Raw genomic sequence first — 22,336 nt, 5'->3', positions numbered from 1 at the left:
TATGAAGAGACTATGACTCGATCCAGACCCCGCCGCCGCCGTTAAAATCTATCTGGGGGTTTTCACTGTACCCGCTCCACCTTTCGCTCACACTGCAATCATTGACAACACTGGGTTCTCTCCTCTCTATTTCTCTCTCTCAACTCTCAGGCATTTTTCGCCTTATAGTACAAGCCATTGCCAGTGTGCATTGCGCATTCGTCAGTGTTAAGTGCTCAGGTTAGTAGAGAATCGTCCATTGCATTCAACCAAGTCCCTTTTTCTTTGGTTGTCTATTCTCCTCCCAAAAATAATGGTTTGCCACAAAACTCTGTTAAAATCAGTATGACTGACGCACAATTGAGATCGTGTTGAACCAGGTCTGGTCGCCACAGTCTTCCCCCCCCCATCGCAATCACAACGTCCCCGTGCATACAGGCCTCCCGTCTTCTCGCAGAACCATATGCAAGGGACGGCTATCATGAAGACGAGTAGCGTGGTTTTGTCTGTCGATCAAGGTATCTAAGTAATCTGCCTGCATGAAGACCGGTGTTCGACAACTGTACGTTACGCAGACTATCTGGGGCGCTCGCTCTCTGTCGGTGTGGGCAAGGGTTAGTTACTACATCTGCTAGCGAGCGAGGGCCCCAGAAAAGGTGTGATTACTACGTTGTTCGTTCTGAGATTATACGGTTGAACTTGATCTGGATAATTCCAGCGAAAGGACTCATGCGCGCTTCTCGCTATTATCAATCCCGCTTCTTTGGACAGGTTTGTACTGACCAACCGCAACAGCATGTCTTCCGAACAACCAGTCGCCGCCATGAGGCGTTCCTCTGAAAAGGACATCGCCAACGTCCAGTCGGGTTATGATACCTCTCGTCCTATGGACAATGGCGAAGAAAATATCAATCGGATGGCGCGTGCGCCGACGCGCTTGACCTCCTATATCAAGAGATTCGAGCAGCAATTGGTCGAGTACAACTTCGAGGCTCGCGGTATCGAACGCGTGCCGGAGAATGAGCGGATGACCAAGTTGACCTGGGTTGCGTACCTGCAGTCGTTTTTGCTCTGGGTCTCTATCAATCTAGCAGCCAACAATATCACTCTCGGTATGCTGGGCCCTGCTACCTATGGTCTGAGCTTCCGCGATACGGCGCTTTGCGCCGTTTTCGGGGCTTTGCTTGGTAGCATTCCCGCGGCATGGATGGCTACTCGAGGTCCAGTATCTGGTATTCGGACTATGGTGAGTGAAAGATGAAGCATTTGCTCTAGCGTGTCCGCTAATTTCCACGTCCTTAGGCATTCGGACGCTACTCTATGGGCTGGTGGCCTAGCAAGCTGATCGTCATCTTGAATCTGATTCAAATGCTTGGTTACTGTCTGATCGACTCGGTGGTGGGCGGCCAAATCTTATCTGCTATGTCACCGCATGGAAACATGTCGGTAGCTGTGGGTACGTTTGTCCCTTTCTCAGTCGCTTGAGGTAATCATATTAACAATCTGGAAGGTATCGTGATTATCGCTATCATCACCTGGGTTATCGCTACGTTTGGCATTCAAGTCTTTCATTATTACGAACGGTGCGCTACGGTTTACCTTGCTTTATTCAACCTGACGCTGACTTGCTTTTAGCTTTGCGTTTCTTCCTCAGCTCGTGGTCGTCTCCATACTGTTTGGCGTCTCCGCAAAACATTTCGACCTTTCGGCCTCATCCACCGGGGATGCTCGCACAATTGCTGGAAACAGGTAAGCTCTTCGATACTTGGTCCCTTTTTCAATGTTGACCATTCGCAATCTAGATTGTCGTTCTTCTCCCTCTGTGTTAGTTCCGCAATAACTTACACGCCACTTGCAGCGGACTTCTTTGTCTACTACCCTCAGAATACCTCCAAATGGGCCCTTTCCTCTCTATCTCTGGCGGGGCTGATATGTTCGTTCACCATGGCGATCATTTGCGGTGCTGGCCTCGGATCAGGTGTCGCCAACTATGCGAAATATAGCGAAGCATATTCCGTCGGTGCGGGAGCACTCATTGTTGAAGGCTTTAGCCCGCTGGGTGGGTTCGGCAAATTCTGCTCGGTGGTTGTCGCGCTGGGTTTGATCGCCAACACCGTGGCTCCTTCCTACTCGGCTGGAGTTGATTTTCAGATTCTCGGACGTTATGCGGAAAAGGTTCCACGAGTGCTCTGGAACACCTTTGGAGCAGTGATCTTCACTGTATGCGCCTTGGCCGGCCGGAGCAACCTCTCTGATATCTTCACCAACTTCCTGGCTCTAATGGGCTATTGGGTGGTCATGTGGGTGGTCATCATTCTAGAAGAACAGCTCATCTTCCGGTTCCGTAGCGGGTACAATTGGTACGCTTGGAACGATCCGTCTAAGCTGCCCGTTGGCATCGCCGCTTTGATCGCCTTTCTGGTTGGCTGGGCCGGTGCGATTCTGTGCATGGCACAGGTGTGGTATATCGGACCCATCGCGCGCTTGGTGGGCGAGTATGGTGCTGATGTAAGTTCTTTCTGGGTCTTGCTTGCCGTATTCCCCCACTGACGTATGAACTAGATGGGCCTCTATGTCGCGTTCTCTTGGACAGGCCTGGTGTATCCTCCTCTTCGGTACCTCGAGCGGCGTTACTTCGGCCGGTGATCTGATGAAATACTTTGAACACCGAATTGTCTTTGCGAGTGCTGAGTTGGAGCTGGGTTGAAGTGTAACTGCTTTGGATGCGAGTTAGGTTAGTCGAAGGGGTCGTCGTGGTGATATAAGACGAGCCATAAAAGTTATATATTATTGTATAATATGATGTTTGTCATGATACGCGTGGTATTGGGGGGGGGGCACGGACTTCATTGTCGTTAAAGCTATAACAAATAGCGTATATTGCTCATTTCGAGGCATATAATATTGATTGCCTTTGTCATAAGAAGCCACTATTCCGGATCGAGATGCTCAAAACATTGACAATAGACGTACAGTACTTAGCATTGAAGAGCCGCATGATAAGTACTCCGCATATATGACAATTCCAACGAGTGCAACCCGAAGCACAAAATCCCCTGCCAACGCCACATCGCATATTCCCAACCAACCTCATACCGATTCATGCAACCCAATGACCTTCGTCGATCTAGAATCCCAGCTTCGGCCGCCGATACGAGTCCAAGGTCAGGAGTGTGCGTGGGACGCTGACCAATCCCTTGTCAAGCTCAATCTGCCCTGCCAGTAACTGTCAATCAAATCATAGTAAATCACCGAACAATCTCCTGCACTACGGAATACATAGAGATTAGTGACCCAAAGGATGATCACCATCTTCCCTGATCTGATGGCGGAATGAACCGCCATCCACACCCATCCCATCACAATCGGCAGTTCCACCTCCCCCCGGGGCCCTGTCTGGGAAAAACCCCCGCGACGCACGCTAAACCCACGCCAAGCTAAGATAAACAAATGAAAACAAAAAAAAAATCAGAAATAAGAATACGTATGATCACCTCACATCTTTTTAGTCCACTCCCAGCAGTCCAGAAGGTAAGATTAATCTACTCTCACATATAAAATCATGATCAGGTGGTTATCTTACAACAACCACGGAGTAGAAAACGAATCAAACCAGATCCCGAGTCTCTTGCCTATTCGGGAAGAGCACACTTCCCTCAGCTCAGCTCCAGGCTCAGCTCCCCGCCGTAAGCATCCGGTCCACCACTGCATCCGGGCCATCATTCATTATTAGATGTATCTGACATGCTGGACAGAAAAGGTAGTCTACCCGAACAACCTACCTGGCTGGCTATAGTACATCCTAGAGATTGAGAATAACAACACAACACGAAAAGAAAACTTACCTACTTCTTGCTTTGATGTAACAGGATGAACCAATGTAAAATCACAGGCTTACCTACTGGTGGCAGGGATAAGGATGGTTGTAGTTATGCCACCTGGTACTCCGGAGTGTAGGGTGCAGTACAGTACTTCGGGCAAATGACCGTGACAGGTTTCCCGCGAGCAGCCGGCCCGCCGGTCCGGGGACAAGGACCAGGACAAGGGCAAGGATAAGGTCAAGGGCAAGGATAAGGAAGCAGCTGAACCGTTGGACTACTAGGCAGCTGTACGGGTACGGGCGGACTGGAGGACATCATGCCACACAGTACGCATCTCATCCTCCGCGGCTTGACCGCCCCGATGCACACCCCGGGGGACACCCACCATTCATTCCCTCCTGGCCAAGCTTGCTACGACTTGGTAGAAACTGAGATGAGGTATCCTTTCTTTTTTCCACTTTGTGCGATTATAGACAAAGGGGGTTTTTTATTCTTGCGATTGATATATCGAGGTTGAGTCTTGTTGCTGGTTTTCTCTTTTCTTGCCAAAACGGGATGGATGGGTATAATCTCTACCTACTGTTGTAGTCGACTCAGCTAGGGCTCTAATTGTGTAGGGCAACAGCATTCATCTATACCTCATGAGGTGGATGTATCATTTTCGGTGATATGCTCCAGCTCCAGCTCAAGCTAGGGTCAATGACATCAATGATCAGTGTGACATCTCGGATAGCGTATACTACTCCACAGATATAACCAGACCAAAAACCGACCTCCCTCCTCGACAACAGTCTAGGGCTCGGAAGGGTTTAGTCCCGGAAGGCATAATTCTCTTTTATAGCCAGCGGAGCAAACCATCCTCTAATCTGACAACAGCTCCAACTTATCTACAGGCATACAAGGTAGACGAAAACCAGAAGTCTTGAAATCAACACAACAACAATACAGACGAAGACCCAGCAGAAAGAGATAGATAAGTGCACAAGGGGTCAAACCACAAATACAGAGGTAGACAGGTCGGGCCGAGAAAGAAGAACGAGAACGAGAGGGGAGAAAGAGGACAAGACACCTATCGAGTATGTCGGGGGGAAAAGTAGAAGAAAAAAGTAAAAAAGCCACATGGGTTTTCTCATACACAGCATTCCTCAAAAAATATTAAAGAAAACAAAACGACCAATTGCAAGCTCCATCCGGACGCTTTCCTGTGACATCTCTCTCGTCTTTCCCGAACGACCCTCTTAAGCTCTCCTCTCTCGATTTCCGCTCTTCCTTTCCGTCCCTGCCCTGTCTTTGTACACGTACAGTTGTCCTTTTATCGAACCCATTTGCAAAGAGCCCATTCCCACGTTACTGGGAATGGATCAAGATAAAAGACAATCGCTCCATTGCGGAAGTGTCATATATTTACCGGTACCAGTACTCAGGCTTGACGTAGTCGGCGAAGGTCTTGGGCTCCTCATAGGGAGGGTGGCCGTGGTGGTCGTGGCCGTGGTGGTCGTCTGGCCGCGAGGGACATTTGTTAGCAAGTGTGCCCAACCGATGATGTAATGTCACTATAACTTACGGGCGTGGGGGTCCTCCTCAGGACCAACGTAGTTCAGCTTGACGACGTTGCCGCACTCGCCGCAGCGCTCGATAGGGCGGTCACGGGAAACCTAGCCAGTCAGTATCCGAGCAAGGTCCAATGAATTAAGTCGGGATTCAGCAAAAGCTTACGGTGAGCCAGTTAACCTGGTGAGAGTCGGCGGGGAAACCAGTGCAACCAGCGTACTGCTCATCACCGGCACCGTTGACGATGATGGGGTTCTCAAGAGTTCCTGCAGTTCACTTATGTCAGGAACTCGAAACGATTATCGATTACATCCACAGCCGGCAGCACGTCCGGTGGACATAAATCCCGCGGCCAGAAATTCGACGTACCCTTGCGGGAGGCATCCAGAGGTCTCATGTCGAAGATGTCGATGCCCTGCATCTTTCCGGTAAGTTCGAGACGCTCGAGACCGGTGGCATGCTCGATGTCGGTGGGAATGGTACCAGGCTTGGCACCAGGGGGGACAAGGTCTTCCTCGGTCTTGATCTCTGTGGGACAGGAAAAGCGCACAATTAGCATCAGATCCGGAAAAACATCATACGATCCGTAGAACCCAAATGCCTGCAGCGCGGAAGCTCGACAGTTGCCCTCACCCCTTCAATTGCACCTGCCGCTCGCGGAAGAAGCACAGGGAAGGTGGTGCAAGTGAAGCAGGCTCGAACAATTGACGTCTGCGCGACAATGAGGGTGTGCGGGTACCTACCCTCGAAAGACAGGATCTTGCCCTCCTTGCTGACCTGCCACTTCTTGGCCTGGTCGACTAGAAGTGAAAAGCCAATGTCAGTGCATGTACCAATACCGAGAATGCATTATGATATAGAATTGACCGATGTCGGCGCCATGGGAGCACACAGACACAGGTCGATGGTCTCTGGGGTGGGCTGAAAAGGCGGTCTTGGTCTGACTCTGAGGGTCGACTCTGAGGGTCACGTACAGCGGGTAACAGAGGAGGAGAAGGGGCGAGCAGCAATGGCCCGGGTGGGAGTGCGCCTGGCGAGGGCGAAGGCTGTGCGTTGAAGGAACATTGTCCTGGTGGATAGTGATGCAATGACGGCAGACAAGGCGAGACGTTTGGAGGAGAGGGAGTTTGGAGGTTGAGGTGAGTTTGAAGCCGCTTCGGCCCGTGGTCGTATGGTCTTAGTCAGCCGTGTGGGATGATTGGTTGCGGAGCTACAACGGCCGGCCGCAGAAGCCACTTGAGCAGATGAGCTTCATCGGGACATGGACTCAGGGCTTAGGGCTGCATGGCTTGCGCGGAGGGTCTCTTTGCGTCAACGTAGTGCCTAGCCTCACTGCCTGACGAATATGGCCGCTGCCACGAGACGAGCCACTGCTTTAGTGAGCATTAGCGCCTGCAAAGTGAGACCGGCGCAGGGCCCCTCATTCTGCAGCAGAATCGACTTATCATACACTATCAATCTACTCCGTACCGTACATTGACCCCCCTCTGGTGTCAGATCACGCCATGAACCTCACAACCGGTTCCTACGTATCTGCACATCGAGGAAGAACGTGACAAATGAACGCATTATTTGAGACATTAGACAGAGTAATGGGACGTAGTAAGATTATATTCAAATGACAGTCATTGAAGTTGCGTCGCTTTCTCGCGACAAGCGGCTGGTGTGAAGCCATTGCCAACCTTCCCTGCGATGATACGCCACCGATCGTTCTCGTATTCTTGAAGGGCACGTTGCAGTCTTTGGACCTGTTTTGATTTGTCTTAGCCACCACTTCACATACGCAGAAGTGTATCCTTGCATAAGAAGAGACCTACCATTTCATCGCTCCAGGTGACGTCCTTCGCTTTCAACTTGGTGCAGTATCGAACCTGTAAGGTACCACTCGTCCGGCCTGGAAAGAAGTCCGCAATTTGCTTCCAAGTTAGGTTTTTGTTTTCTTTTAATTCCACTAATAGAGCATCTTCCTCGGGTGTGAACTTGAGTTTTGGGCCTCGAGGCCGGGGAGCCGGTTCAGGCATCCCGGGCTGGCCTACAACACTCGGAGGACCCGACGGCATAGGCGAGGCTTCCACATTCATACCATGGCGCCCAGGGGTCCGTAGTGCCGCATGGGGCGGGAGGCGATGGTGGTGGTGGTGTTGCGGCAGCCCAACTGACTCTGCGTGCCCAAAGCCGTGCCCTGGCATCGGAGGCTGTTGGGAAGGTGCCCCGTGGACAGAGAAGAGCATCTCCGGCGAGTGACCATGCTCGGCCGGCCCGTCTGCGGGCAGGACCGGTAATTGAGGTCTAAGACCATGGTCTGTTTCATCCCCTTCTGTCTCTGAATGAGGCCGTTTCTTGCCACGGTGGAGTGGAGGGATTTCGAAGCTGGGTGGGGGATACTGGACGGGAAGTTGCCGTGGGAGCATCGGCGTATGGCCAAGGACAACGGTTTGTGGCATATCGTGCACTGATGGCTGAGGGGTCGCCGTTGGAAGGACGGTCGCGCTCGCATGATGCTGTGAAAATGCTGCGCTGCTGTGAGAATGCGGTTGCGAGAAGGGGGGTTCGGCCTGTTTGTGATGGTGGAGGTGCGGTTGTGGCGTGTGATAAACAAGCGTGCTTTCCTGTTGCTCGGGCTTGCAGGTGGCATGTTGAGAGTACTCAATCGCATAGTCACGATACGGATCCGCCAGAGTAGCGGACATACATCTGCGCCGCTAGAGCTTGAAAGCCCTGGCAGGCTGCTCAACGCGGCTTAGAAAATGGTAAGAGGTGAGTTCGAGGGAGTCGGTCCCAGTACAAGAGGCCTTTCGCTGGTAGGACGGAGTTTGGATTCGAGAATAAACCAGTGATAAAAAGACGAAGTCGACAGTGGGTTGAGCATCAGCCAATATCCCTCGTCATCTAAAGTCTCGCAAGCTGAGATCGCAGTCTCGTCACAACAGAATCGCGTTGTTCAAAGCAGTTTTCCAGTACTAGTCGACGTTAGGGAAAGGCAGAATAAACGGACTGACGTGACCGAAGCGCCAAGTCAAAGAACTTGTTCATCCCACGGGAAATGGATGGAAGTAAAGAGGCCTCATCGAAAGCAACCGAACGCATTTGTAGGGAAAAGCGGGACACTTGAAGGCGACGCACGGTCTGGCCAACATGAGGAGAAAGAACCAAACCAGTGGCAGGGTAAACATGATGGATATATAAGCGATAACGCACTCACCTAGATCAAGAAAACGTTGAAGACCAAGTTGTTCGGAAATTGCCAGTAACCCTGCATCCGTCTGCTGCACCTCAAATTTGGTTCCGACTCAACCGAATCTATAGAGTCAAGCCACAGGCCTCTATAATGGGAAGCAAACGGTCAAGACAGCCAAGATTTAAAAACGTCAAGCCCCGTCACTGGAGATGCAGAAACAGATGGGGGAGAGACAAGTGGAGGCGATGCCGGGATACTTCTTCCAGCTGCATGTAAAAGTCCCGTGCAGTGACTCGACTTATTCTAGGATATATAGGCCAGTTCAGCCAGAATGGGCGGTAGTTGTAAGGTTCTGAAAAGGGAAAAAAGTAATAAATAAGAGGGTACTGGGGGATTTTCGACGAGACACGGAGATACTCCATACAGCCCGAATACAAAATGGTGCAGGTGGGCTGGGAAAATAAATCCCCCATTTGACGGACGGATCGGCATTCCAGTCAAGCTTAGTTTGCAGAGGGGCCCAGTGTCAACAACGGCCATAGCTAGCAGAGCCAGCGATGTCGAAGGATGAGGCTACGATTTGCCTTCCGCCGGCCCGTCTGGTGGTTGCCAAGGCATGGCAGACAGTCGTGGAGAAGGAAATTAGAGTCAACTGCCGGGAGATACTGTACAAGTATGAAACACTAAGATAGACAAAGAGTCTAAGAGGTTTCCTGTATGGGTTATCGGCGCCCAGCTTGCTTCTGGCGGCGTTTGGACATCCTTCTGGATGATTGATCAGCTAGAAGCGGGGAGATCCAAGCCCAATCCATACGTAGGCCTAACATAATCTTAAGTTAACTTATTGGATACGAACGTGGGTTGAGTGACCTCTGGGCTCTGTGGATTCGGGTTAAGGGAGTCAAACCTGTTGCTGGCGTGCTCCTAACTCGCTCAGGGAATTTGCCCCCTGTCAGAGCAAGGCCCATCGTAGGTCGTCGCAGCAACTCCACCCAGTGAAACGCCAATAGCGGAGGAGGAATGAGAGCAGTCGTCGTGCGAGACATCCACCTGAACAGGGTGAGTTGAACCACTAGCTGGAGAAGGGCTAGTTTGTTGTTTAGTGGGCCATCATCATGACCAGGCAGGTGAGTTCCGGCCGAGCCTTCTCATGAGGGATGGTGGAGTCTCTGAGAGTACTCTGAGTATATAATCCCGAAAAAGGTTTTGGGGGGGCCCTTTTGGGGGCAGGAGGCGCGGGAACTCAACCACCGCCTAACCCACACCCACTCGATAGATAGATAGGTTGATAGATAGATATGTTGAGAAGGATACAGCAACCTTCGGGATATGGTCTGCAAGCATCGTGCCGCCCGCACAAAAAAAAGTGGCTGGTTAGCTTCGAGGTCCAACCGTTTGTCCACGTCTATTTTCCCCTTTTTCTGTTCCTCTGACTGGTCTCTCAGGGAATCTTTCGCTCTGAGTCCTTGCGCCGGGAGGTCACTATACAGGGTGACCATGATAAACCATCTCTCCCCTGGCTTTTGCTACTCCGTACTGAGTACACAGTGACCCCATCAACAATGGAAAGGCCGGACTGACCCTTCTCGTGAGAGCGTCTGTCAACCTTATTTGCTCGTGTCTGTTAGATTACCCTGGCGGACGAGCCCCGACAACGGTCGGAGGCCGAGAGCTTAGCGCGTGGGTGTCATGATTGTCTATGCCCGCGAGTGATGTGGGCGCACGAGGGGGGAGGGGGGGAGGGGGGCAATGGAGGCCTAGAGCTGATGGCCACCGATGATTTGTTGCGGGCGGTTTTAAGCCCGCTCTATTGCCTACTTAGTCAATGAGCACGGCTGTCATGAATCATGTCCACGGGTAGAGCAACGGAGCTTATACACAACACGTAAGACCCCTCCAGAGCCTGGCGTTGAAGTAGCCTTAACTGGGCGTAGGCTCCGGACTCCGGGCTGGTCTCGGAGTCGGACTTGGTGGGACCTGTGCCCATTGCATCTTGCAGGCGTACAGGCTTGCGGCACAAGGCAAGCTCTTCCGACAGGCGTGTTTTGACTTTATTTCCACCCCCGGAGGGCTTGAGCTCTTGAAGCAGTGGTGAAACAGAACGCAATGATTAGATTTCATCGAACCACTGGAGGGAGATTGAGAACGGAGCGGAGGAGCTTGGTTTCAAACGTAGAACAGACCAGTGCTGTCCATTATTCTTTTTTAGAACTAAAGATAGCACGAAGTTCACGAACGGTGATGACTCGGACGTGAGCGGGAATACGGGCAACGGGCGGTTGTTTTGAAGCCACGAACTAGGGGCAGGCACTGTTTGAGAGCTAGCTGGAGCCGCTGTTGCTGGAGAAGGAGAGAGAAGAAAAGCAAGGACTGATTCAAATCAGAGTCAAGTGAATGTGGGTTTTCGGGGCACTTTTTCCACTCTGCTATGGTGGGCACAGCAGGGCAACAAAAAGATGAAGGAGTAGAAAAAGAAAAGGTCCACGGTGGGAGAAAAAAAATATTCTGTACGGTAGTTACACCAGAAAAGGCAGGAAGGGAAAGCAGTGAGTTGAGGCAGAACAATCAGGCAAATAATCAAAACACACAGACAATCCACGATCGGCTCTGTACCAACAAACAATAATAAAGTAAGTAACAATAACCATAAGCATAACAATAATCAACAAACTACGAGTCAAATTGAAACAAGCAACACAATCAAATTCTTCTCCGGTCCTTCGAGGCACGTTCGTTTTGGTTCGTGTCAGCCTTCGAGTCGAGGTTTGCTGATCAACCCACACTTGTGCAACCAGTCAATCCACCTTAAATTCATTTCTGCAATCTGCATGGCCTCACTGAGTTAAGCAACTACCACGACAAACCTACTTAAGTGGACTCACACATGGTCCCGATATTAAAAAAACGGATCATTCTCCGAAGATGATTGACGGTAAGTTTCCAGCCCACACCCACATGGTCGATCCCCTAGGACCAAAACACCGTTAGTGTAACAGCACTTTGGCACTTTGGGACTTGAGCATTACACAGGGCCAAGATCCAGTTCTTCAAGATTAACCAATGGTCGTCGGATTCAATTAGCATCTAAGACACCAGGTAGGCTACATACGAATATGGTACAGCAATACAAGTGAAACCCCCTGATTGAATCACCATCACACCCCCCCCCCTCATTTTCGATCCCAGATGCCAACCAATAATCGCTGTAACAACACATGAGGGGAAATAATTTTTCTGCTGGAATGAAGACAAATCGGGAGAAGAGAAGGATTAAGGAGAAGGGGGAAAGAAAAAAGAAAAAAAGAAAAAAAAGGAAAAATCAAGGCTAGCTACATAGACAAGAATATGAAACCCATGAGAAGAGGAACGTGACATGAAATCATCCAACGCCGCCGAAAGTCATCAATCACGCAAAGTTATCCGAACGATCAACCCAGATATCTTCCAGCTCAGCGAAGTTCTGGAAGTGAAGTGGGCGGTGCTGGTCGTCGTAGAATTTCAGGGGCGTGTCGATCTTAACATACACTGGCCGCTTCTCCACACTACCGAAGGAGCTTCCCATGAAGCTATAGTTCCAGACATTATCCTCCGGAACAAGGAAGTACCCACGGATCTTGTCACTGAGCAGAAGCTGGCACTTCTCGCCCATGCTAGTCGAGAACCCCTGGGGTTGATCCGATGTCATATCCCGGTTCTCAGCACCCCACTTGTAGCCCTGGGGAGTGAGTCCCCACGCGGCAAGCGAAACCGATCCAGGGGTGAAAGAAACAGTCATCGTGACCGTCTTCTTGTCCCAGGAAGAATGGGCGTTCATCAAGCGAGCGTGCTGCGTCACATCCGCGGCCGTCATATAGTGTGGCTCGTTTCCGGAAATAGTATGGATCACACCAAGAGGTTCGAGGTTGTTCAAGTAGTCATGCTGGGGTAGTTGCTGGGGCAATTGAACCTCACGCGTGTTACCAACCTGAGGAACCATGACGATCGTGCGAATCTCCTTGACTTGATCGTTGTCGGGTGGCGAGCTACCGTAAAGGAAACCGGCAACTTGCACACGTAGATCAGCAATGGTGATGAATCGCTTAAGGACATTCTTAGGCATGATGTAGGTGTAACCCTCATCCCTAACCTCGTCGGAGGAGATATAGATGTTGTTCGACCTAGTCCGCAAGTTGGAGGTCGCGATAGCACGGGTGCGCCACTCGGTCTTTGAAGCAAACGATTGCTGTTCATACTGCGACGTGGTGGTAACAATGATGTCCTCACCCCGAACGTTCTGCGTCTTCGTAGTGACAGCCGTAAGCTGCTTCTGCTCTTCCTGCTGCTTCTCGATCTCTGCAGCTTGCTGGCGCTGGAGTGACGGTGCACTGATCTCCATACCCAAGATAATGTCACGAACTTCACTGCTCGTCAAGCTCTGAACATTGACATTGTTCTTCTTGCCATAGTCATTGAGGATGAGATCGCGGAGCTGCACTTCAACCTTCATCCAGTCCTCGTCGGACAACGTGGGCCAGATGTGATGCTCTTGGGTGATGACACTCTTATCAGGTCTGAGAATGATCTTGGCCTTATCGATGTTCACGTGGAGGGCGCGCAAAATCAGAATTAGACGAGAGAAGGCAATGTAAGGGGAAATCGACTTCAGCCATTCATCGTACAGGTTGAACAGAACCATCTGAGGCTCAGTCGCCCGAAGAATCATATCAGCGAGCTTCTCGACCTTCATCGCAGCCTGGAAAGGCAACTGCAGTTCCGAAGCACGGATAGAGATGTTGGGGAAGTCCAGCAAATGCACCTCCAAAGGATCCAGAAGACCCTTACGAGTGACAATGAGCTGCTTAGGCTGCTCTTCAACAGGCAGAGACCGGATGAGCGCTGCAACTTCTTCGGCTGTCTTCCACTTCGCCAATTGACCGAGACGCTTCTGACCCGCCCAAACGCTGGTGTGGATAATCTTCAAGAACAGTTGTCCAGTGCGAGGGTTGAAAATGAAGATAGCACCGTTGATAGGCTTCGTCGTAAGGTTACCTTCGAAGGTCTTGTGGATGGTCACACGGTAGACGTTGGTATCATCGATGAAAAGCTGGATTTGTGGACTGAAGAGCTCAGAGTAATTCTGAGAGTTGAGGAACTCCTGGTTGCTTTCCGAAGCATACAGCTGCAGACCCTTCCGGATACGCTCTCGCAACACATACAATGCCGGGTTGGCCTTCATGACCTTCGCCATGGCTTGTTGGATCAGAGTCTTCAAACCAGGGAAGTACTGCCCATAAGCGGAGTAGAGGTTGTATGCGAGATCGATGGCAATCATCAACCCCGTTGCGGAAGGATAGATACTCATGCTGTCAGTAGTGTAGTCCAGGTACTTAGCACGAACGTATCTCTCGATATCGTGAGAGTCGTAGTCACCGTATCTGAGCTGGACATCAAGCCAGAACTTGTTGGTAGTGGTCGGCTCATACACATCCTTGGTATCGAATAGCAGGGAAGGACGGGTGACATTCCACTTGTTCGTTGCGAAAAGCAGGATATCCGCACAAGAACTGTTCATCTTGTAGGACTTACGAGGGTGAATAGTCTCCTTCTGCACAGTCTCAATACCAAGCTGCTCAAGCTCCTGGTCGAAAACTTGACACAGATCCATGACAACAGACTCATGGATTTTCTGCCACAAGTGCGCACGGAAGATCTGGATCAAAGAGATCTTGAGTGTAGGGATCTTTCCGTGCAAGAAAATACCCGTAAGATCTAGTTGCACCTGGAAACCCACGTACACATTGGCACGGTTGATGGTCGGAGACCACCACAAAGTGAACCGACGGTTAGGAATCTGATTCAAACCAGATCTTTGGGCATTCGTGAGCTTCTTAAACTTCATCGATTCCTCGAAGCCACTGGCGCGTTCCCAGAACAGACCCTCCCAAGAGGGGAAAGCCGTGGCCTTGAAGAGCGTGTGCTCCAGGATTGTCTCGACACCACCCAGCGCTTGGATGACGTCGGTACGGTAGGCGTTGAGGTTCCACAGTTTACCATCGTGACGCTGGCTGGTCCACCAGAACGGATTGCTCTTCATCAACTGGTACTGCTTGAACTCCGCACGGAGACGGAAGCCCTTGTCGAAACTGAGGGTGCTGCGGTCCTTCTGGAACAGGGTGTTGATACGGGGCAGACCGCGGTCCCAGCTGTCCTCCAAGTCCTCCAACGTCAAGCGGCGGTTCTGCTGCTGCGCCTCCTGACGTTTCTGAGAGTATTCCATCCACACCCGCTGCGAGTCGATGAACTCGGCCTCCCAAGGGATGATGTACCGGAAGATGTTGGGGATCAGCGTCTCCTCGTCGTGAGACATACCCGCGCGGAAGTGGGTGATGCCGGTGTCCGTCTGCTTGGACCAACGCTTGTCACTGGCGGGGATGAGGATGTGCGAGCCCGAGATCATACCCAGACCTCCCAATTCCTTCGGGGTATAGAACACGGCGGGAGGGAAACGCGAAGGCATTTTGGAGTTCAATCCGATCTTGACACGAGTCTGAATCTTGGTTTCACACTTCACGATCGTGTCCAAAAGGTTGACAGTGGACACCGCAGCTTCACGGTAGTAGGTGAAGAGGGCGATCAAGGCAGTGTTCCACTTGTTGGCGATCTTGGTGAAGGTCGTTGATCCAGACGACATCAGAATCTGCCGAATGCGGTTGTTGAACTTCTGGATGTCCTCCTCCGTTACCTGCAGGAAAGCATGCGCAGTGCGCTCCTTGGTCGAGTTGTCGACCAGGGACCACACGCTATCCTTCACGGAAAACTCCTCGTTCTGGTTGCGGCACTTCGGGAGGATGCGAACCTCGAACCCGCTCATGGAGAATAAGAGGTTAGGGTTGTCCTTGCTGTATACACTGGCGAAAGTATCATCCCATTCGATGGTGGTGATCGACCGGGGCAGGCGGTTCTTCAGATCCCAGAAAACAGCACGACCCAGGTTGACATCGTGTCGCATCAAACGCATCCGGCAATCGCGTGGCCAGCACTTCTTGTTCTTGTAACCGATTACGTTCTCGAAATTGGGATCTGGGTTCTCAGTCAAGAAACGTTGAATCAGATCTCTAGACTCGTCCGCAGAGAATCTAAGGAAGACCCAAATCTTGTCCACATAGCGAGTGTAAAGACGGATGGGGTGTCTGGTTTCAGTTGCACGGTCTCTGAATTGCAGGAAGTCGTTAGGGCTCTGAGGGGGGCCAGCCATTTCACTACCTCTCTGCAGGCCAAGGAGCAACAAATCAATCATCAAACCATAGTACTGGAACACGAAGCCAGAGAACTGGAGACCGCGAATCAGACCGTAGCTGTTGGTGTGATTCATGTCCTTGTAACTAAGCTGGACGTTGTTCTTTGAGGTAATGTAGTCGGCCAAATTGTGGTCCATGATCAAACGCAGCATTCTGTTCAACAGAGTAAGATCCATCTTCTCATAGACCTTAGAAAGCTCAGTCTCGATCATGACGTTCGTCTCACCGTCCTCGGTCTCCCAAACATTGGACAAGTTGTTGATTCCTTGCGCCCACTTGTATGTAAGCAGCGGAGGAACTTCCGAGTCCGAAGGCTTGATCCAAGCAGGGAAGAGATGGCGCTGCTCCGCTTGGTACCATAGATACTGGTCAAGGTAGGCGTCGGTGATCTTCTCAATAGGTTCAACATCATACACGGGGTTGATGTGGCTGTAGTTGTCGTTCATATCAATACCAACTTCCTTAAATGCTCTCTGAGTCAGGAGGAAGCGCTTGATACGGGCCAAGGTCGTTCCGGGAGAGTCGTAAGCCTGCTCAATGAGAGCGAGTTCCTCACGCTGACTCTGGTTAAGTCGGCCCTTGACAGAGTAGGCCTCGCGCAGGCGCTCAAGAGCAAGAATCAAGATCTTGGTGTCGTGCTTGTAAGAGACACTAGGGAACGGGATCGGGGAAAACTTGCGGGACTCGAGCCAGTGCACCATTGTCGTGTAAATGGCCACAGCCTCTTCGGATGACACGTAAGGACCATCCTTGAGATAATTGTGCTGTCGCTCCTGCTCTGCCTTGAGCCACAAACGTGTAAGTCGTCCAAGGTTCTTCTTTGCGACCGTCTTGTCGACCGTAGCACCCCGACGGATACGTTCACGGTTATAATGAGCGACAGAAATCCACCAATCAGCCTTGCTCTTGACGTACCGCAGAATGATATTCTCGATAGGAGCTGGGAGACCGGGGACCTTCCAAGGGATGTTACTCTTCCAGCATCGCCATGCTTCCGAGAGATGCTGCAGGACCGTGTTGACCTTGTTTTGCTTAATGCCTTCCGGCATCATGTCCATAAGGTCAGCCATGACAGAAGCACGAAGCTCAAGGTCGAAGTGAGATTCCACACGCTGCTTGGTGACTGTCTTGGCAACACCCTTACTGTGGCGACCCTCGAATTGACGAGACAGCAAGTTTCCGAGCCATCTCTCAAGCAGAGGAATGATACCACGCATGAAGAAGAGCCAAACACGCCACGCCGGAGCCCAGAAACCACATCCAGGACCCTTACCCACGGGTCCGGAGTTGAACCGATAATAGATAAGGTGTTTCAAGTCTTTGCAGGAACGGATCTGGTGCATCAGCTTGTACTTGTAACGGTACATACCAGTCAGCTGTCCGACGTGGTTGAAGGCGTAAAGGATACCATCAGCCAACTGGAAGGCATCGATATTACCCAGGCGGTATTGTACTTGCGCATCGACAATCAGTTTGGTAAGGCGGAGGATTTCTCTCATCAGGTGGAAAGCGTTTCCGAAACGTGACTTCTTTCGCTCCTTGGTCGTCAAGGTCTTGACAGGCTTGAGGTTGAAGTTATAGTCGAGGTGAAGGTAGGTCAGGTTTTTGCGGTGAATCAAGAGGTTGAGCATGTTGAAACCCTGGCGACAAACCTGCAGACCAGCCTCAACCCAGTCGATGGTAGTCTGCTGGAAAAACTTCGTAGACTTCAAGGTTTTAAGCAGATTCTGCTTGTTTTGAGCCTTGGGCTTCTTCTTGTGCAGCTCATTGAGCACATAGGTTTTGAGAAGCTTCTGGTAAGACACGCGGACTTTGACGGGTTGGCCCTGTGGGCAGTGTTCCAGATACCACTGTTTCACCAAAGGAACGTCTTGTGCGCGCACCATCTTGCCAGAGCGCTTGTTGAAGGGGTGAGGAGCCCACCACAGGGCAATAGCGGAGGCCGTGTCTGGAGTGTATAGTTCTTCATCGCCGAAGAAAGGCTCGAAATCGCCAGGGAGTTCGAAGTCGTCCTCATCACCATCTCCGAAAATCTCATCTTCGTGGCTGACGGTGATGTTCTTGGGGGCGACGGACCGGGATGAAATAGGGTTGATTACGGGGTCGAAGTAGAAAGCAGGGAGGTTGGGGTCTTCGGTCCGGACGTAGACGATCTGAGGATGAGAGTACCAAGAGAGCTTGACACTTCTTGGCAGGGTGTTGTACAGGTAGGGGTATGCGACGCGGTATTCCGTTCGGATGGGCGCGCGGAAGATGATTCGGTCAATGGCGTTGAATTCGCTGAAGTCTTCATCGTTGGGATCGATATCCTTGTAAAGTGGTTCGAAGCGAGGGCCACCGGGGATAGCGACGTTCAGCGCCTTGGCCGTGAAGAAGCTGTTCAAGTCGAACATGTGGAAGTAATTCTGGTCGACGACGTCACTCAAGAGCTGATGACTGAGTCGGTAAAGGGTGGCCATCTGTGGAAGAGTTAAGTTCCAGCTCTTATAGCTCGGTCCGTTGACATGAGGCGTATCGAGCAGAGGCCGGTGGTCATAGAACCACTCATAGACAGCTGCATCTTCGGACTCATCCAGCTCCATCTGAATGGGTTCCAACGGTTCCACATCTTCAATGTTCTCCGACCACGACAAAGGGGGTTCCTCGTCATCGAATGGAGGGAAGCGCATTCTCTTGAAGTGTCTCCGGTCACTCTTCTCCCTCCGCATACACACCCACATGGTCGCCCATTGGGCGTGGAACACAGGCTCAATGACGCGGGGGGTCTCGTTCACCAGAGTCAAGCAGCCGTTGACGTGATACAGCACCTTGACCTCTCTGGCAGACTCCCAGGGCATGGGCATGTTCTCCAGCAGCTTCAAGACGGCATGGGGCATGAACTTGAGCGCACCCAGATAGCTACGCTTCTCATTGCTGAACTTCTTTTGCGATACGTCGCCGATGTCTCTCACAATCTTCCGCAGATGCTCCGGGGGCATATCGGCCTTCTGGGTTTCGACAAATCCGCCTTTCCGTTTCTCGCCAAAGCGGTTCCGTTGCGTCCGCAGCCATTCGTTCTTCTTCTGGGCGAACTTTGCGACATTCGGATCGGCCGGCGGTTGATATCCTGGCGGTGGCGGAGCCAGAGGCATCGAGGGCGGCGCCGATGCACCCCAGCCGGGAGGCGGGGGAGGAGGCAGAGACGCCATGATGGATTGGAGGATATGGTTGGAGGTATGTCCCCTCTCTTTCCTGATCCGACGTTGATTGATGCTCGTACACGAGTCGCGTCAATGATCACGTCGAGAGAAGAAAAGGTCCTGGGATTATCGCGTGTTCATCGGTTTAGATGGGGAATGTAGGTCGTGATTGCGTGAGTATCAAACGCGTTGTGAGAAAAAAGGCAATGATGATAATGGGTGTCAACCCCGGAAAGTAAGATAGAACCGCGCCTAGACGATCCCCTTCTCGCCACGGGTGATAGCAAAGCTCCTCACTTCTGGCACCTGGCCTTAGATGAAGCAAGTCTGAAAAGAGGTGGCGGCTCTGCTCGGGCCGGCACTAGTCCGGTTTGGTATTAGCGCAGTCTCGCCAAATCTGCGCTAGCGTGGCCGCCCAGGGCTCCGAGCGAAACCCACACAAATCCAGATTACCTGCGAGAATTCTACGAGGTTAACGACGACAACCCGACGACGCCGCCGCCAACTTCTTGACCACCCCAGCCTCGAGGTACGGACAGACAAAATGGCGAACAACAGATTGCAATACGTGAGTCAGATCGATATCTGGAAGGTAATTTGAAGCAGGATACTAATTTTTGATCTCTTTTGCAGCGCCGCCGGAACCCGTACGTTTAAAATTTCTTTTCCCAGCCCTCACAGTGTTTCCTCATCCCTTTTGGCTCCCACCAGCGTTTTTGTTTCGATCGCTACGATGCAAATCACAAATGTGCTCAGTTTTGTTCTGCGATGAGAGACAATGTGCTGGAGAGAGGGGATTTTCGACTTCCATGCGATTTTCATGACGGACAAGAATATTGATGGATTTTTTTTCTCGTCTACAGGTACAACACGCGGTCCAACCAGGTTCGGATCATCAAGACCCCTGGCGGTGAGCTCCGTTACCTTCACATCAAGAAGAAGGGTACCGCTCCCAAGTGCGGTGACTGTGGCATCAAGCTCCCTGGTGTGAGTAAACCCCAGTGATTCCTGTTCGATCGGAAGTTTTGGGAGGTGAAAGGCGAACGACAATCACGATATCTTCGATCATATGTGACCGCGGGTGCGCTCAATCGACCGGGAAGAAGACTCGCAGACTTCGACAAGAAAATTCTCTTCCTCAACGCCAATTCGAAAGGAAAGAGAATGGAAGGGAGAAAGCAGGCAATGCAAGGAAATCCAGCAAAGCGCAGTTGGCTGATCGTGGCTCCGTCACCACTTCTAGGTCCCCGCCCTCCGCCCCCGCGAGTACGCTCAGATCTCCCGCCCCAAGAAGAACGTCAGCCGTGCCTACGGTGGTTCCCGCTGCGCTGGCTGCGTCAAGGACCGCATCGTCCGCGCTTTCCTGATTGAGGAGCAGAAGATCGTCAAGAAGGTCCTCAAGGAGTCCCAGGAGAAGGCTGCCGGCAAGCGCTAAATGCGTCCCCGACGGTTTTCTTTTGTGTTGTTGTCTTTAATCAAGGAGCGGAACATGGAAAATTTTTAAAATTAGCTGGGAACGGACGGCTAGCGCGGCAGAATAAAGGCCCGTGACTCAATGAATTATATTCATGAATTGAAAATTTTCCTCGCGTCCATGCTGGTTTCCAAGAACTCACGAGATGATTTCTCTTGCGTGTCGACTGTAGAAAAGGATTCCTTCCTGCTGCCTTGCCGGTGTAGCCGGGCTTGACACCCGAAAGCACATGTCTCCGTGACATTTGGGCCTCGTGGCAATCTAAATACTCACCTGCACCTTGCTAGTAAGAAGCACGTCTTAACGTGAAGTACGTACGCATCTAGCTTGTATTCCACCTTATTATCGACGACAAGCTTCTTCAAAGGCTAGTTCAAGATCTAGGCCCTTGTCTTCACGTCGAAAGATTAACGTTCTCGTTGGGGTGATCTCCTGTAATGGAAAAAGGTTCAGCTGTCGCAAAGCTGCCTAGATGCAGCAGTCCAACGTGCCTTGGAAATCCATTTCATACTTGTGGCTTCCCCCATAACCGCAGGCTCAGGCTCAGGTTCAGGCTTCTATGGACACCTGCCGCAATAGGCGAGCCTTTGCGTCATTATCCAGCGAAGGATGGCCAAGGCCCTGTTTTCCTGCAGGGTGAGAGAAACACGCCAAAAACAAGGGCCGAAGGGCTAGGCAAGAGCAGAAACCCAAAGTACTGAACGGTTCCGTTAAGTGTCAAGAATGACTGTCTCGGAAGCAGCAAGAAAAAAATAAAACAAGCCATATCTAGCAAGCATACATCAAGGCTGGAACCTCCAGAGCCCTGCTAGCAAGCATTGGTAGGAGGTGCGCGGCGCGTCTATGACCATACCTCCCACGATCTCCCTTCTACCTCCGCGGAGTCTTTCAGATCACCGCTGTATGGGTAGTTAGGTAGTAGGTATATGAGGTATATTCAATGGCCGATCACAGCTAAGTAGGAAGCATGGATTGGTCCCACGGCTATTTCTCCAGGTCTTTGGTTGACCATGATATGAGTAGATGGCTTGCTTTGTGATACATGAAGTTCCTTTTGTCATTGTTTTTTTTTCTGTAATTTTTTGCTTTTCCTGACACGTTAGTTCTCGTTTTTGCGCATTCTTTTATGGAGGGCTGACCCTGACGCTGCCCGCATACTGGCACCCACTTGGCAAACACAGCAACAGGCTAGGCAAACTCGATTCAATGATTGCGGAGAATGAATGGGATTGTAGGAAATCCCTTTGATGATGTCCCATTGTCACATCTACCGGGCATAAATTAAAAGTCGAGTGTCGATTCTTTGTTCGTCGTCAGCATTCAATGCTCAAATTCCTTTATTTGACGCAATTAATTCCCAGCCATAGCACCCTCCCATCAAACACAGCGATACCATTTCTGTCCATTGGATCGGCCCCCTTGTACATGTCGGCGCACTAGAGGAGGATGTTCTGCAGCTGACAGGCAACTGACAGGCGGGGGTTCCGTCTCGGTTCCGGTGGTGCTGTTCCTTTGCATCATGGACTCGCCCACAGCCGCTGGCCAATTCAGTGTCCAGGCGAGATGGAAGCTGTCAGCTAGCCTGCAGCCTGGGCAATCGCTCCCCCTAGGCATTGCCAGTGATCTTGGTTCTAGAGAGGGACCTAGAACATTCCTCTATTTCGAGGCTGCATAAGCCCGAAAATATGGGCACGTCAAGCGGCGGAAACGAAGGTAAAGAAAATAGGTAACCCCTGTCTAGCACAGCAGGGACTATGATTGGCAATACCGCCATTCTGAGAAGTCAGTATCTTCTTCATCTTTGTAATCGTCAACACTCTCGTCTGTTGGATAACCGTAGTCCAAATCCTGAATGACACTGGGGGGCATCGCTCTCC

General features: G+C 51.3%; 5 protein-coding genes across 5 annotated transcripts; 2 read left to right on the top strand and 3 right to left on the bottom strand.

Annotated features, from left to right (window-relative positions):
* Positions 1 to 391: 391 nt before the first annotated feature.
* ASPACDRAFT_76209 (purine-cytosine permease family protein) lies at positions 392 to 2,900 on the top strand. The gene is made up of 6 exons (XM_020204666.1): positions 392 to 1,225; positions 1,282 to 1,435; positions 1,490 to 1,562; positions 1,615 to 1,728; positions 1,782 to 2,487; positions 2,542 to 2,900. Exons 1-6 carry the CDS (start codon positions 776 to 778, stop codon positions 2,623 to 2,625), a joined length of 1,581 nt encoding a protein of 526 aa, XP_020059469.1. The 5' UTR covers positions 392 to 775; the 3' UTR covers positions 2,626 to 2,900.
* A 2,304-nt stretch (positions 2,901 to 5,204) lies between these two features.
* On the bottom strand, positions 5,205 to 6,416 carry cox5b (cytochrome c oxidase subunit IV; the record flags this gene model as incomplete). Its single annotated transcript, XM_020200754.1, has 6 exons — positions 5,205 to 5,299; positions 5,365 to 5,455; positions 5,517 to 5,617; positions 5,721 to 5,879; positions 6,095 to 6,151; positions 6,326 to 6,416. The coding sequence occupies 6 exons, from the start codon at positions 6,414 to 6,416 to the stop codon at positions 5,205 to 5,207; spliced, it is 594 nt and encodes a 197-aa protein (XP_020059468.1).
* A 560-nt stretch (positions 6,417 to 6,976) lies between these two features.
* ASPACDRAFT_24071 (uncharacterized protein) lies at positions 6,977 to 8,041 on the bottom strand (the record flags this gene model as incomplete). Its single annotated transcript, XM_020199247.1, has 2 exons — positions 6,977 to 7,099; positions 7,169 to 8,041. The coding sequence occupies 2 exons, from the start codon at positions 8,039 to 8,041 to the stop codon at positions 6,977 to 6,979; spliced, it is 996 nt and encodes a 331-aa protein (XP_020059467.1).
* A 3,894-nt stretch (positions 8,042 to 11,935) lies between these two features.
* On the bottom strand, positions 11,936 to 18,994 carry prp8 (U4/U6-U5 snRNP complex subunit PRP8; the record flags this gene model as incomplete). The annotated part of the gene is made up of 1 exon (XM_020200753.1): positions 11,936 to 18,994. One exon carries the CDS (start codon positions 18,992 to 18,994, stop codon positions 11,936 to 11,938), a length of 7,059 nt encoding a protein of 2,352 aa, XP_020059466.1.
* An 855-nt stretch (positions 18,995 to 19,849) lies between these two features.
* ASPACDRAFT_113868 (60S ribosomal protein eL34) lies at positions 19,850 to 20,420 on the top strand (the record flags this gene model as incomplete). Its single annotated transcript, XM_020195756.1, has 2 exons — positions 19,850 to 19,972; positions 20,229 to 20,420. Coding segments are annotated over 2 exons (315 nt in total), but the record flags the coding sequence as incomplete, so codon positions are not given.
* Positions 20,421 to 22,336: the final 1,916 nt, after the last annotated feature.

Source organism: Aspergillus aculeatus, assembly GCF_001890905.1.
Source record: "Aspergillus aculeatus ATCC 16872 unplaced genomic scaffold ASPACscaffold_3, whole genome shotgun sequence".
Taxonomy (NCBI): Eukaryota; Fungi; Ascomycota; class Eurotiomycetes; order Eurotiales; family Aspergillaceae; genus Aspergillus; species Aspergillus aculeatus.
Note: the sequence above shows the minus strand (reverse complement) of the source record. Positions and strands in the feature narration are given on the sequence as shown.

Coding starts and splice junctions, on each gene's coding strand:
- ASPACDRAFT_76209 (XM_020204666.1), top strand. CDS start 776: ATGTCTTCCGAACAACCAGTCGCCGCCATGAGGCGTTCCTCTGAAAAG. Junction 1,436..1,489: donor AAACATGTCGGTAGCTGTGG/GTACGTTTGTCC, acceptor ACAATCTGGAAG/GTATCGTGATTATCGCTATC. Junction 1,563..1,614: donor GTCTTTCATTATTACGAACG/GTGCGCTACGGT, acceptor ACTTGCTTTTAG/CTTTGCGTTTCTTCCTCAGC.